At 44.9% G+C, this 15,673-nt stretch overlaps 1 protein-coding gene across 2 annotated transcripts in view; it reads left to right on the top strand.

The window, feature by feature from the left end:
* The window catches only part of Slc22a3 (solute carrier family 22 member 3), a 71,990-nt gene that overhangs the window by 36,077 nt on the left and 20,240 nt on the right, over positions 1-15,673 (top strand). For both annotated transcript variants that reach the window (XR_006148895.1, XM_042689738.1), the window contains exons 4-5: positions 1,009-1,177; positions 1,992-2,109. Coding sequence is in view for 1 of the 2 variants with exons in the window: in XM_042689738.1 (XP_042545672.1) it covers positions 1,009-1,177; positions 1,992-2,109 (287 nt within the window). In the remaining variant the exon portion in view is untranslated. The remainder of the gene's footprint in view (positions 1-1,008; positions 1,178-1,991; positions 2,110-15,673) is intronic.

Here is a 15,673-nt window from a genome sequence, read left to right as displayed (position 1 = left end):
TTTTTTCTTTTTGGCCAGTCCTAGGGCTTGTACTTAAGGCCTGGGTGCTTTCCTTAGCTATTTTTTTTCTTTTGCTCAGGTTTAGCACTCTGCTACTTGAGCCAGGACTCCATTTCCAGCTTTTTGGGTGGCTAATTGGAGATAAGAGTCTCACAGACTTTTCTGCTCAAGCTGGCTTCAAATTGTCCTCCTCAGACCTGAGCCTCCTGAGTAGCTAGGATCACAGGTGTGAGCCACTCACTGGTGCCTAGCTCCTCCATGATTTTTTTTTTTTTAATTTTTTGTAGGTTGTAGGGCTTGAACTCTGGGCCTGAGCGCTATCCATCAGCTCTTCAGCTCAAGGCTAGCACTCTACCACTTGAGCCACAGTGCCACTTCTGGTTTTCTGGAGGTTTATTGGAGATAAGAATTTAATGGCTTTTCCTGCCAGGCTTGCTTTGAACTGCGATCCTCAGATCTCAGCCTCCTGAGTAGCTAGGATTACAGGTGTGAGCCATGGGCGCCCGGCTCCTCCATGATTTTTAAAGAAATAGTACATAAATGAAAAATTGAACACAGTAACAAGAATGATCATTTAATAGAAACTACCTTGTGATAATGAAAAGTCATTATAGAGTCTAATATTCATAATCTCCTAAAGAGATGATAATGTAAAATTCAGTAGAAACACAGTGACAAGATTTAGCTAGTTTACTGTATTATATTTGGGTCCCTACTGTCCCTTCCCAAACCGTTATCACTGGTGTTTTCCTGTGTTCTTGGAACTTCCCAGTGACTCTCAGAAGGATGCTGGTGTGGGCACAGAGAAGAGTGGGAGAAAAAAGCATTTCAGTAAATACAGAGGCTTCATTGGCTAGTTCTAGAGTGTCCCACTAGTGATGGGGTAGGGCTGAGCAGGTATAAAGTGTGTGTGTGTGTGTGTGTGTGTGTGTGTGTGTGTGTGTGTGTGTGTGTTCGTGGTAACTTGATCTTCACCTTCCCTAATCTTTTGTGTTTGTTTCCCTTCAGTGACAGAAATAGTCGGCTCAAAACAAAGGAGGATTGTCGGAGTTGTGATTCAAATGTTCTTCACTCTTGGGATCATAATTCTCCCAGGAATTGCCTACTTTATCCCCAGTTGGCAAGGAATCCAGCTGGCTGTTACACTGCCCAACTTTCTCTTCCTGCTTTATTATTGGTAATGTGGTCATATTACATTTATGCTATGCCACAGAAATGCGAAATCCACACCCAGAAGAAAATGAAAGCCATAAAGATCTTCTGACATCTCCACATTAGCTACTGCGCTTTGAGAATTGCTTTTAAAAAATGAGAATTTACAGCTGTTATTGACCATGCCAAACACAAAAATTTAAACAAAGTATTGCATTATACATCAAGGTTTTGCAATAGCTTCTTGAAGATTATGAGGCGACAAACTATATCTGCCAGTGTTTGAACATGCAAATTAAGTGCAATGAAGCTGATTTGTTTCTTTGTAATTTCCACTGAACAGATGAACAATGACCCAGGAATTCTCTAAGGAACAGCAAAGTGTTAGGAACATTAGCAAATTAAATTATCAAGAAGATACATGTGTATACATTTGATTCTTCTGGGTGTGGTCCTATTTTAGCAATTCCTGTCATTGGATTTTAATATATGGGCAAATCATTTTACGTAAATGTGGTTCCTAACCTTTCCTAAAGACAAAGTCCTGATTCTTTTCATACATACAATCAAAGGCATCGTTCCAATGGGTAGCCTGACCTCCGAAAACAATGTAATATTGATATCTTTATGAGCAATGATTCAGTGATTAAGTTACTATGCTTTCCATTTACTATAAATTTACAGAGATAATCTGAATTTCAGAGATCCTGTTACCAACTCTGAAAGTTGTTTCAACTTGTACTTCATTGCAAGATCCATTTTGGTAGAAAAAGTCAAGGGATGAACATTCAGGTTTTGACATTCCTAACGTAACTCAAAAAAGTTTCCTCCCTTGCTAGGGTGGTCCCCGAGTCTCCCCGCTGGCTCATTACTCGGAAGGAAGGAGATAAAGCATTACAGATTCTCAGACGCATTGCAAAATGCAATGGGAAATATCTCTCGCCAAATTACTCAGAGGTAATTGTAATTTTACTCATCGCTAGTAACAAATATTGTTAAATAGGGGAAGTGAATGTCTTTGCCGTTTATGCACTGGCTTTTGCTTCTTAAAATTGCATGCATGTTACAAACATCTAAATCATTTTTGGTTGAGTTAAACTGATCATTTCATTCCATCTTGTAATAGTTCCACCAAGTTATTTGAATTATGATAGTTTATGTATGGCAGACCTCATTATAGGTACTAGTTCATCTTGTTTGCACAAATTATAAATCTGTTCTTGGTGTGTGTGTGTGTGTGTGTGTGTGTGTGTTCTGATGAACACAGAGCCTTGTGCATTCTAGACAAATGTTCCATTTACCACTGAGCTCTAAATCTGTCCTAGACATTATCTAAAGATTTAAATATAGTCTTGGAATACTATTTGTTTGAAAAACTGCAGTATTTCAGCTTAGACTTGCACTTGCTTACCAACCTCTCTTCCTCCTCCCCTGCCTCTCTTCTTCCCTCCCTCCCATCTTCAAGGGCCTTTTGCAAGCCTCTGATTTCACGTTCTAAGAAGAGTAGGGGAAAGGATGCGAGGTCATTGTTTGCTTTTTGGAAGATGTGATATGTTGTTGAGACTATAACGAAGAATGAATGACCAGGGGTCAGCATATTAAAAACACAAAACCACAAAAACATGGTGGGGCTATAGCTACCAAAACTGAGTGCCAGTGACAGAAAAGTTCCCTGAGGAGAATCTTAGATGCGAATCTTGGCTTAAACCTTGAACGTGTTAGGCTGCCAACATCCTTTGCTTTGTAGTGTTTAGTTCATTTTGATAGAAGCATTCTGATAAGAACTTTCTGAAGATACTGGGTTTCGGTGGCTTTAGTCCTCTTGGGTTTGATTAGGCCCATGTGGAGTCTGGCCCTCTTCTCTCATAGAAAATGGTAAGCAGGGACTTACCATTACAAAGGTTTCAACAGATGACTGTTCCTTTTGCAAGTTGCTTAAAAATGAACCTTGGCACAAGCACCGGTGGCTCATGCTTTTAATCATAGCTACTCAGGAAGCTGAAATCTGAGGACTAAAGTTCAAAGCCAGTCCACGCAGGAGGATCTGTGAAATGCTTTTCTCAAATAAACTACCCAGAAAAAGCCAGAAGTGGCTCTGTGGTTCAAGAGGTAGAGCACTAGCCTTGAGCAAAAGGAGTTCAAGCAGAGTACCTAAGCCCCGAGTTCAAGCCCCAACATTGGCACCCAAAAAAACCCCAGAATTTTGGGTCCAAATCTGATAGCCCACACCTGTAATCCCAGGTGGAGATAGGAGGATTGTGGTCCATTGCCAGTCTAGGCAAAAGCATGAGACCCTTTCTGAAAACAAACTAAAGCAAAAAAAAAAAAGGCTAGAAGGCATGGCTCAAGTGATAGAGAGCCTGCCTAGCCAGCACATGGGTCCTGGGTCTAATCCCCAGTACTACCAAAAGTAAGGTCTTAAGGTCTACAGATAAGAAGTTTGTGACAAAGATTAAACGTGGTCTTTGGAAACCACGAAGACCATTCAGTCCCTGTCACTCTGTGAGTGATTGCATTTGAGAAGTGAGCTTCTGTTTGGGATGTTTTCAGCTGTCCCAGCTGGCATCCCGGTCACTGTCTACGGGTCCTCACAGCCGAATCAAAGGTATGCTTGTATATATTCCGTTTTCACCATCAGGTGAGTGTCCTTACTATCTGCTTAACAGTATAGGGATGGTATTATACACATTGTGCCAGAAGTAGAAGATCTAGATCAATGGACTGGCAGCCTGGCTCAAGTGGTAGAGAATCTGTCTAGCAAGCATAAAACCCAGAGTTCTAAGCCCATTGACATCAGAAAATGAATAAAAGATTTAGATCAAGGTTTGTAAAAAGCAAAGAAATAATGGCTATGTGCTGATAGCTAGTAGAATGAATGCTATATCAACTAAGCACTTCCCGTGTTAACCTGGTCCCAGGGCAGCTGCTATTGCATGCATGTCTTATTACATGCGGGATCTGAAATCCAGCTCATGCGCACTGCAGAGATCTTTGCAGCAGAGAAATTTCAAGACTTTTTTTTTCAAAAATCAAAACATCCTTGAAGAAAAGGTGGTTCCAAGTATGAGACTGGAACTTATGAGGCTACCTGGAAAACCTCACAAGGAAGTATCTAGAAAATTCCCTGAGGACCTGTAGCCCATTGGGATAGGCTGGAGCTAGACATGGTGGCTCATACTTGCAATCCTAGCTACTTAGGAGGCTAAGATCTGAGGATCATTGTTTGAAGCCAGCCTGGGCAGGAAAGTGCAGGAGACGCTTACCTATTATTAATTGGCAAAAAGCTGGAAGTAGAGCTATGATTCAGATAGAAGAGTACTAGCTTTCAGTGAGTACTAGCACACATGCACAGAAATAAAACAGTGAAGAAATACTGGCCAGCAGAGCATTTTGCTTGAACTGCAGCTCCAAATTCAAATTAGTATCCTCTTGTAGGTTTTATGCAATGATAAACATGGCCACTAATCAATTACTCAATTACCTATTTTCCATTGACTCAAATATTGTCTATGTCAATGTTAGGATCACTTTGAAACCTTACATTTACACAGTTATTTCACACTTGAATGTCTGCATCTTGCACCCTGGATAGAATATCAAAGACCCTCAGCCCTGGCTAGACGGGCCAGTGGTATCCTTTTTCACATAGCTTCTCATAGCAGTCCTGACATCTGTAAATTAACTTAGAAATTACCTCAATCTCCAAGACCATTCCAATTCCCACCTCACTCAGATAGCACACAGGGAGCAGAGAAAGTTAGAATGGATTTGAATGAATCTGGGTGGATTCAAAGCAGCCCTGGGAGACGGAGCAGTTCTGTCCTCTCCTCTCTTCCGAAGCCCCTTTGCTGCCAAACAAGTCCTGAGATCCTATCTTTCGCTCACCTAGGACCTTGGGATGTTTTCAGGAATCCTAAGGTCCTAGTTTAAAATGACCCAAGAACATGCACTTGGTTATAAGAAAATTCTGAAGTCACAACAAAGTAGAAGTATACCAGCTCCCAACTTTAGCAGGTGAAAGGAAGAAATGGAAATTGGAATGATGAGTCTGGCTCTGTCATTCAACCCATTGCAATGCTCTACAGGCTGGCTGGCCAAACAATCATCTCAGTCCTGTTTCACTTACATGGTGCTCCTTTCACTGTAGACAAAGTGATCCTGGGGTTTCCAGTCTTTAAAGTCAGGACTGGCCTTCAGCTCTGTTGTAGAAATGATCAGCAGGTCAAAGCATTGGTGATCAAAACAGACCACTGGTGTTTCATTAAAAAGAGAAGTCAAATGCCAAAACCCAGTACTCAACACCACATGGTTTGAGTTTGTAGGAGGATTTGTGGGAAATGGAGAGAGCTGAAGGAGGGATAGGATTTTAAGCAGTAGATCACTTACTCAGTATAGAAGAGTTAGTTTAGATAGCAACCAATGGTCCTATGTGTGTGTATGTGTTACTAAACACTGAATTCTATGTGGTAGGTAGTAACTCAATGCAGAAGAAGGGTTAGTATAGGTAGCAACCAATGATCCTCAGCCATGTATTTATACATAATATATACACATACACATCCATATATTTAGAGAGATTTATATATACATATATATAAATGTATATACATATATGTATGTGTGTATTGAGCCATACATACATATATTTAGAGAGCTAAATGTGCATGTATGCATAATTATGTACACATATGTGTATATACAGCCCTCAGCCATATATATATATACACACATAGATATATGTATGATATATATGCATATACATGTGTGTATATGTGTGTGTGTGTTTTACTGAAGAAAGAACTCAGAGCCTTGCCTTTGCTAGGTAGGGACTTTACCACTTGAACCATGACCCTAGTCCTTCTGCTTTAGTCATTTGGGGGATAGAATCTCACATTTATGCCCAGGCCATGACCTTCCTGTTTGTGCTACTTGATGACAGGCAAGTACCACTCACACAGCTATTGGTAGTGACAGGGTTCTCACAAAGTTGTGCTTGGACTGGCCTTGTACTATGAACCTCCCAGTCTCCACTTTACTCAGAGCTGTCACCACAAGCATAAGCCTCTGCCCCAGCCTTCAATACTGTCATTTGTAGAGCATACTTAAAAATAAAGTACATCAAAAGCAGATACTGCACAGACATCCCTATAACAGAGCAGTGTCCCCAATATGAAGAGCATCCAGTTACCCCCTGAGCCAGGAAGGCATGTTGAGGACTGCTTGTCTTTGGGTCACACCTTCTTTGCTCATGTGGAAAGTTCTGGTGTATTCCAGGAGTTTTCCTTTGCTATGGGTCTGAATTACTCCTGTCACTGGTAGCATGCTGCCCCTTGCCCTACTCACTAAAGATTCCATTTAAACCTCCGGTCTTCATGATAGACGTGTAATTGTCTAGTGGCGAGGAGGGATGGGACAAGAAGTGGGGATGGGGCATTGAATGAGAGCTCCAGATGAGACCAGATTCTGAGGCGCCCCAAGGTGAGGAAGGAATTGGGTATTGAGTATGTTAGAGGAAAGCTGACTGGGGCTATTGGAAGTGATGGGGAGCTGCCATTGTTGCTTGGGGATGCCATCAGGAAGTGGTGTTACCTGTGAAAGATCGTGTTAGCGCTGCCAACTGCCACACCCTTTCTGCAAGTGCCTTAGGCATCCGGTCCCACCCTTTGCTAGGCCTTTTACCGCATTAACCGTTCAAGGGCGAAGTACTTCCTGACCTGGGAATCAGATATGGCTCTTGACTTGGTTGAGTTCCACAAACCCAGGGCAAAGCTTTACGAAGCACTGTGAATCCCTGGCAGCCTTCTTGTTCATCCCTCTGCTAGAGGAACAGTATTCCAAGTCACTGCTGCGTATGCCAAGTTCCTCGGCATACGCAGAAGGAACAGGCTATGTGTGGGCCCTAGAAAGGAAATCACTGGTGAACTGGTAAACTATAGCCGGCAAAAGGCATCTCGGTGTGCGAGAGCAAGTGCAAGCGTCTCTTTACCCAGCCAGAGTCCATTAATGCGGTCAGTTGTGACAGTACTGATTTAGTCATCAGAGGCGGCTTCCGCACATGATTGGCTATCCAGAGATTTCTGATTGATGTAAGAATAGATTACAAGAAATTGTGACGTGTTCCCCTTCATTTCTATGGAATAAAAGTGCCTCTGGTTCTGTGGGTGTTGGGTGTGGTGATGTAGATGACTTTGCTTGGCCTGGCAGGAGGCAGGAGGTGTGTCCCGCCCTCTGACATCGGCCTTCAGCCAGCCAGTGGCAGGCTAGCAGAGGGGAGCTGGCTGGGGCACGGCTGGGGCTTGCATGTACACATGTGGCTGGGGCTCATCTCTGTGCGTCAGCCATTGCCAAGAGGAGGCTGTTCCCACACTCACCCACTGGCCTCAGAGGACTCTGAGAAAGTTTGGAGTTCCGAGTGGAGATGTGGCTCAAGGGATATGGTGCCTGCCTAGCTGGCCCTGACTTCAAACCCGAGGACCACAAAAACAAAGCAGTTAAAAAAGAAAGAAAATCTGAAGTTCTGTTGTTCCCACAAAGAATTCTCAAACCTAAACCAGCCAAACCAACCATCCACGAATGTGAGCCAAGCAACTTCTTCCTGTAAGGTTTGCCGAAAGGAAACGGCCACATGATTCAGGCAGAAAAGAGTTCATTGGGGGAGGGCAAACTTCTAGTCTGTACAAGATGGTAACTTACAGAGAGAGAAGGGAAGGAAAGAGCGGCCTGTGAGCAGGATCATATAGGGAGAGGTGGGAGGCGGGACCACAGGGGATGCGGAAGTGATCTCAGAGCCTGGGGAACCTCTCAATGTCCAGGGAGGTGTATCTGGGGTGGTTCAGGAAGTGACCTCAGCAGATGAGGAAGTGACCTCAGAGTCTGGGATCCTTTGCTGATTCATAGTCAGGTGATTGACAGTCGTATGGTTCCTGGTTTCAGGCAAATGAAGAGGAAGGGAGGAGGGGCTGTTCTCTCAGGCAGACCTGACCCTTCCTGTGTCATGCAGGCTTGTTTGCTAGTTGCTGACTGATGCCCCCATTATACTGAACTGGATCGAACACTCCACACAGAATCACGGTGGTGGCATTTTTAGTTAATGGTTTTGTTCAAGGATTTTAAAGATCTTTATCCTAAAGCTCTCTCTCCTTCCCCCACTCTACCCTACTCTACCCATCACCGTTGGGAAAATGGAGAACAGCAAAGGAGTAGGCCGGACTCAATAGTCGATAGGCCAGGACTGTTTATTGAGGAACAGCGGGGGGCACAGACCTTCCCGCGGGTTTGGAGGTTGTGCAAGGGACTGGATTTGGGGGTCGGTTTATATAGGACTTAACAAGGAAGCAGAGAATTAAAAAAATGGGCTATGGTTTTCTTGGGATCAAGGGCCCTGTCCTGGGCCAGACCCACAGTGGAAGCTGGGCTTGGGGGCTGTTGTCTCCTGGGGACGAAGGTAGGAATGACCTGCCTGTGGACAAGCAGGTGAGCACACACCTGGTGCTTTGCTTGACCCCGGGGAATAAGGCAGGACTCAATCCTTCCTGTTCCACCCTTAAGATGCATAAAAAGATGGGGCCGAGGGGTGAGAGGCAGATCCTTCACCCAATGTATGGGAAATACAGCACAATTCTAGCTACCACAGAACTAAATACATCTGTATTCATTAGTGAGCTTCTGTGTTAATAAAGCCATAAGATTTGGTTACCATTTCCTTCCTTTTATGATATGCCATACAGCTCATTGCTCCTGGTGAACCTCCCGTGTGTTTAACTTGGATTCCAGGTGTTCTATCATATGTGATCAGGCACAGACAGGTCCTGTTCTCTTGGTAGTAAGTTTAGGTGACATCAAGAGCGATCATTTGAGCTTTCTGGGGGCCCATCATCAATACAAATCATCCCGCTCTTGAATTCATTTTCACCGTATCAAAGATGAGAGCCTCATCGGAAGACGTCAGGCTGGGGCTTAGATGGCCGCAGTTCCCAGGGAGACTTCTGACCCTCAATCGCTGACTCTTCTTGTAATTGGGAACTAGCACACAGATGTGGATAGTGCTGGCAAAGGGACTTTCCTTGGGAAAGCTTGGGGCTATCTGGGAAGCCCTTCTTTTATATCAATATCGATAACCCCCTTTTAAAGGTCTTTTTAATATAAACATAACTTTGTGTTTGTTGTGACACTGAGGATTGAGCCCAGGGCCTTGGATATGCTTGGCAAATGCTCTACCACTGAGCTCCATTCCCGGCCCAGGAAAACTAAATCCCCCGAGAGTGGTGATGCCCATGGGGAGCTGTGGCCTTGGAACGCAGTTCCTGAGCTGCCACGTTAAAGTGCTCCGTGTAAACGGCCAGAGTGCCCGGAGAGCCCCAAGCCCCGCCCCTAAGCCTGGTGATTTCTGAGTTACTTCATGAAAGGAAATTCCACCTGACAGCATCCAGGTCAGCGGCCATCATCAGCCACACAGACCCGGAGGACAGTGTCCCCTAGCACAGGTGCCATGGAGCCACACATGGCTCCGAATGAAATAGAAATCGCAGTGGCATGTGTCTTCGGGAGCCAGGGCCAGGCTTCAGGAGGCTTTGTGTGGAGAGCAACCTTCTCTCCCCATGCTCAATTTCCTCTTCCTTCCCAAAATAACAGAGTCCAGCTCTCGTCAGGATCTTATCTATTTCCTTTCATGGGAAGTAAAGCTTGGGAAATGCTCCTGGGAGTATACATGCTCCCTGAGGGCTCTCCACACTGTGGTTCTCAGAACTCCTGGTGGGTAGCTGCACCCACCACTTCTCATATCTCCTGACACAAGGCTGAAGGGAAACTGTGAGACAGACCCCAGGGCGACTCACCACCCCTGGGGGAGGGGGGGTTGGGGAGCAGAAGTTCCTGGAGAGGTAACCACTTGTCTCCGGTTGCCCACAACTGGACTATTCCCGAAAGTTAGCAGGTATTTTATTTGTGTGTTTTTGCTTTGTTTTTTTGTGAGTTGTGGGGCTTGAACTCTGGCCTGGGCGGTGTCCCTGAGCAATTCAGCTCAAGGCTAGTGCTCTTCCACTTTGAGTCACAGTTTTCTGGTGGTTACTTGTAGATAAGAGTCTCAAGGTCTTACCTGCCCAGGCTGGCTTTGAACTGTGATCCTCAGATCTCAGTCTCCGAGTAGCTAGGATGACAGGCAGCCTGGCAGCTTTCTAGCCAGTGCTGAGACCATCTCAGGCTGCATGGTGGCTCATGCAAGCCCCGCCCTCACTTTTCCATTTACAGACACCTGCAGACCCCACTAGAGCACAGGGACTGGCCGCCGCTCACCGAGTCCCATGTACCTGCTGGTCTCTTCAGGCCTTTGGCAACTCCTGGTTCTGGTCTCTGCATCAACCTGCCCTTGAATCCTAAACTTTTTGGGGGGACCCTGAGCCCCTGTGTAATTCCGGCCTGCTCCTTCCTCAGAAAGGAGGAGCTAGTCATTTCTGTGCTGGCTTATCATTGTCTTAGAACAAGATGCTGGCACACCTGCTAGGTGACGATACTTATTTTTTCTAGAGACCAATGCTGCTGAGTTTATTCTGTCCAGGAGGTCCTGCATATACACTGTGATGCCAGCCATGGAAGCCAAAGCCGAAGCCCCCACCAGCTCCCAGCCAGTCCCATTGCTTGGTGACTTGCAGTCAAAACCTTTTCCTTCCTTGTCTACTTTTCCCCCCTGCTGTTAAGTTGAACACACTCCCTAGACAGGTGCTTAGGGCCCAGGGACTAGTTCTATACTATGTGGTAACAGGAGGGTTTCTAGTTGTCTATTAGCTATATAATCTGGGAATCAGGGAAAGGCCTTCCCCTTTCCCATCTCCATGGCTAACCTTGCCCATAACCTTCTAGATGGGTTCCTTCTACCTCCAACACTCTTTGGAGTGCTGAGAAACTTCCTGCTTCTGCTCCCTGCTTCCAAGCCCCAGCCCTTGTAGTACAACCGACACACAGCTAAAATATAAAACTAAATAAGGAAGCCACACACACAGGCTTCTTTTATTCTGTTGATGTTGCTTGCGTCCTTTTGTGGGACTAATAAAAGTACCTAATCCAGTGGTATTAAGGTTGATCTCCATCTGTAAGACCAGAGGAAGGACTGAGCGCTTCCTTTGCTGCTTAGGGAAGAACCCTGCAGGCCCTTCTTTGAATCTTTTGGCTTCCAACCATGAGATAAAGTGAGGACTGTTTTGGTTGGCTTTGAAAGTGGTTTGTTTTTGTGCTGTTTGGCCTGTTTTTGGTTTTCTTCAAAACAAACAAACAAACCCTAACCACGATGTCTGCTCTTCAAATGACTGAGTCTCCCTTCTGGGAATCGATGAGAAATGTGCCTCCCAGTGGGTGTGTGTCTTAGTGGAGGTCTCACGAGCTGGTTGTCTCAGCCCTGAGGGCCAATGTCCCACCAGCCGTCCAGCATGGCTCCTGAGCCAGAGCAGCTGTTGCCATGACAGCACTGCTTGTTGACCTTTGACCTATTGGGACAACTGCCTTTCTTCATGAAGTCATCATCCTCAGAGATTCAGCCAGAAGCACAGGTGCAGGTGAACTCCATTCAGATGCCGTGGAGCTGGATGGGCCGTTGGTGTACCCAGGTGTGTTCTTTCCATGTTGGAGGATGGGGGAATTGTCCTCGTGTGGGGGAGAAACATACTGAGTCCTCATTTCTCCAGTGCCTTAGGGAAGCAGAGGACCTGGTACTGCATTGTCATGGAGTAAATCTCTTTCAAAAGGGATTTTTTTTTTTTTTTTTTGCAGTCATGAGTGCTGAACTCTGGGCCTGGGCGCTGTCCCTCAGCTCTTCAGCTCAAGGCTAGCGCTCTACCCCTTGAGCCACAGCGCCACTTCCAGTTTTTGGGTGGTTCATTGGAGATAAGAGTCTCATGGATGTTCCTGCCTGGGCTGGCTTTGAACTGGGATCCTCAGACCTCAGCCTCCTGAGTAGCTAAGATGACAGGTGTGAGCCACCAGCACCTGGCTCAAGAAAGGAATTCAAATCAAGGTTTCTGATGATAGATGGCTGGGGAAAGACCCACCGGGTTCAGGGATGGTACCACCGTGTGGGTGCTCACGGTGGTGCAGCCTGCTCCTGCAAAGCAGGCTGAGGCTGTACAGTCTGGACATGGCTCGATTTCTCCTTGTGGAACAAGTAATAGGGACCATACTGTTTCCTCTCTTCTTTGAAAGGACATGTAGCTTAGGAAGGACATAAGACTTAGCGCATCTTCCAAACGGGAGCTCTGTGAAGGGAATGTCCTTCTTATACACAAGGGTCCAAATAAACAAGGCCTTTCAAGAGCAGAGTGCTATAAGTCCTTTGCAGAAAAAGGACTGAGGAAATGTCAGGGAAAATGACCATCACTTAGGAACATTCGTTTTCCTGCTAGAGGAGTCTTGTGATAGTAAAACTTGGTTATCTTCCGTGATAGGGAAGCATGGGGAATGGCCATGGGGTGCCTTGGATGAGCAGATCTCAGGCTTCGTTCTTGTTCAGTCTTGTTCCTTCTTGTTCCTGTCTCCTGCCAGCTACAACCTCAGTCCCAGAGTCTGAGGAAGAATCACTTGGCCAGCCTGTCCCTAGTGGGCCACAGATCTACAAGGACTGTGTACTGACAGCAAAGGTCTAGAAGTCATTGGCAACTAAGCCTTGTTTGTAAAATGAGTGATACATATGTATTTCCTCAGCTGATGACATTTATTGTTGTGATTAATCACTAATGAACCAAGGGCTGTTAGTAAATCACATTTGGCAAACATGATCACAATGCCCAGAAATTGAGAAGCATAATTCTTATCAACAGTTAAATGTTTTGACATTAAACAGAAGTCTTCTTGCTCATAAAGGGCTAGATCTAAGCAAAAAGTTCAAAAGAGTCCATCTCAGCCAAAACTGAGTGAAATGGTGCATGCAAGACCCTAAAATAGGGAACATCAAGGTTTCAGGGAAGCCTTGGGCAAAAAAGTTTTTGATAGCTGGGCACCAGTGGCTCACGCCTGTAAGTCTAGCCACTCAGGAGGCTGAGATCTGAGGATTGCAGTTCAAAGCCAGCCTGGGCAGGAAAGTCTGTGAGACTCTTCTCTCCAATTAACCACCAGGAAATCGGAAGTGGCACTGTGGCTCCAGTGGTAGAGCGCTCACCCTGGGCTGAAGACCTGAGGGACAGCACCCAGGCCCAGAGTTCAAGCCCCATGACCAACAACAACAAAAAAAAGTTTTTGAAGCACCATTGCAACACAAAAAGCTGATCATGATGGCACATGGCATCATCCTAGCTTCAAGAGGAAGTAGAAAAAGGAAGATGGAGGTCCAGGACACCTGAGGCAAAAAGTGAAACATTATCTCAAAAATAACCAGAGCCAAAAGGACTGGAAGCATGCTTCAAGCTGGAGAACACACTGAGTTCCATCCCCAATACCATCAAGCAAAGCTAAAAGGGCTGGAGCCACTCACCTACAAGCACAAACAGTGTTCTTCCTTTGTTGAACTTTTGCTGTGAGTGCCTCAAGGCTGAGTCAGGAAAAGCTGAGGGACTGCCCACAGTCATGGCAAATTCAGAGTCCCTGACACTCTCTAAGAGCCCTTGACATTTTGATTTTCATCGAATAAGCTTGTCTGATCCTTTTCTGGCTTTAAAGGCAACTTCTTCGTGTTAAGCAGGAAGAGTTGAGTGAAATGCTTCACAGTCGCCTCGCCATCTCTCACAAGATGAGTTCTGTTCCCTTTTCCTGCTTTCCCTTAGCTGTTGAAGGTGATAGGGAAGGGGGTGTGGGGAGGGGGGAGTACTTGTTGAATGAGAATTCTGCCTAGTGGTTTTTTTATAGCACAGAGAAAAGTAGAGATGAAGCACTTACTCTCTGTTTTGATGGGTATGTGTGATTCTCCAGGCTAACTTTGTCTCTCTGACACCTGGCCTAGACAGAATTTACTAACAGTTCAAGTATTCATTCTGCAGTTCACAACCATTTGCACCCTCTATTTATATGGGCTGCTCTAAATTTAGCAGAGAACAGACTTTTTTATGTGAGTTGAGTGAAATATAAGAACTATTTTCTGCAGGATTGCTTACAGACATTCCACAGTTCTGTAAATACTGGGGTATACTTAGTTACCTAAAAATTACCAAACTCACAAGTTCAACAGATGATCATGGTAGTGAAAATATGGTTCACATTAACAACTGGGATCACTAGCTATGATGATTTTGGAAAAATACATCTCTGGAAAATTCATCTAATATAACTGGCATTGGGGTATTCCAGAAACAAAGTATATAGAGCCACACCGGTGGTCATAATTTACCTTCACCTGTTAATAAGTGAGTTTGGTACAGTGTCACTGAGTTCTGTATTCAATGTGTCTCTCTTTTTTAAATAACCTAGGTGTGCTATTCACCTTTAAAAGTGTGTTCACAGCTGTGCACTACTGGCTCATATCTATAATCCTACCCACTTAGGAAGCTGAGATTTGAGGATCACATTTGAAAGCCAGCCTGTAAAGAGAAGTTTGTGAGACTCTTATCTCCAATAATCAGCAAAAAAAAAAAAAATCCAGAAGTGGTGCTGTATCCAAGTGGTAGAGTGCCAGCATTGAGTAAAAATGCCAAGCAAGCCAGTGAGGGCCTGAATTCAAGTCCTAGTATCAGTGTGCACATGTGTGCCTGGTGCGTGCGCACACACACACACACACACACACACATATGCACACGCTGTTCTACATTCTACATGCTTGTCTTTCCTCCAGTTCTCTATGGCTGCTTTTATTTCTTTCTTTTTCCCTTCTTTTTGATCTTTCAGTCTACTCTTACTAATAATTCTTGTTTTATTTGACTATCTGTTGTTTAATCTTATAGATAACTTCAACAGAACTAAACATTAGCTTTTCCTTCTCAGTTGAAATTGGAGGACAGATGGAATATGGGTAGGTTTTAATTTTGATGGTTTTGTATATAAATATGAAGGCGTTCCAATTGAAATCTAAGCCAATATGGAAATGATCTGTATATGTGTTAAGATACAGTACCATCAAGCTACAGCTTAAAGTTAATCATGTGGCCTGTAGACCAGTAACATGACAATGCTATGGACAGCACTCAGATTCGAATCCCAGGGATGATGTGTGCCACTGGCTGTGGTTTGCACACCAGAGCATTCAGCCTTAATGGCAAAGGACAACCAGAGAAAAATAAGTTATCATATGCCAAAAGTATTCTGGGAAGCCTGGTGCTGGTGGCTCATGTCTATAATCCTAGCTACCTAGGAGGCTGAGATCTTAGGATCTCAGTTTGAAGCCAACGAGTCTGTGAGACTCTCTATCTCCAACAAACTGCCAAAAAAGCTGGAAGTAAAGCTGTGGTAGACGCTAGCCTTGAGCAAAAGAAGCTCAGGGACAGGGCCTGGGCTCTGAGCTCACATCTCAGGATTGGCACACACAAAACATTCCACGAATCAAAGACAAGAAAAAGACAGCTGACAACTCCCAGAACTCACGAAAGGCTCCCACATTTACCAAGGTGCATGCAAA

This window comes from Dipodomys spectabilis, unplaced genomic scaffold (genome assembly GCF_019054845.1).
Source record: "Dipodomys spectabilis isolate Male_0828 unplaced genomic scaffold, ASM1905484v1 ptg000126l, whole genome shotgun sequence".
Classification (NCBI taxonomy): domain Eukaryota; kingdom Metazoa; phylum Chordata; class Mammalia; order Rodentia; family Heteromyidae; genus Dipodomys; species Dipodomys spectabilis.
This window is presented reverse-complemented; position numbering and strand designations above follow the sequence as displayed.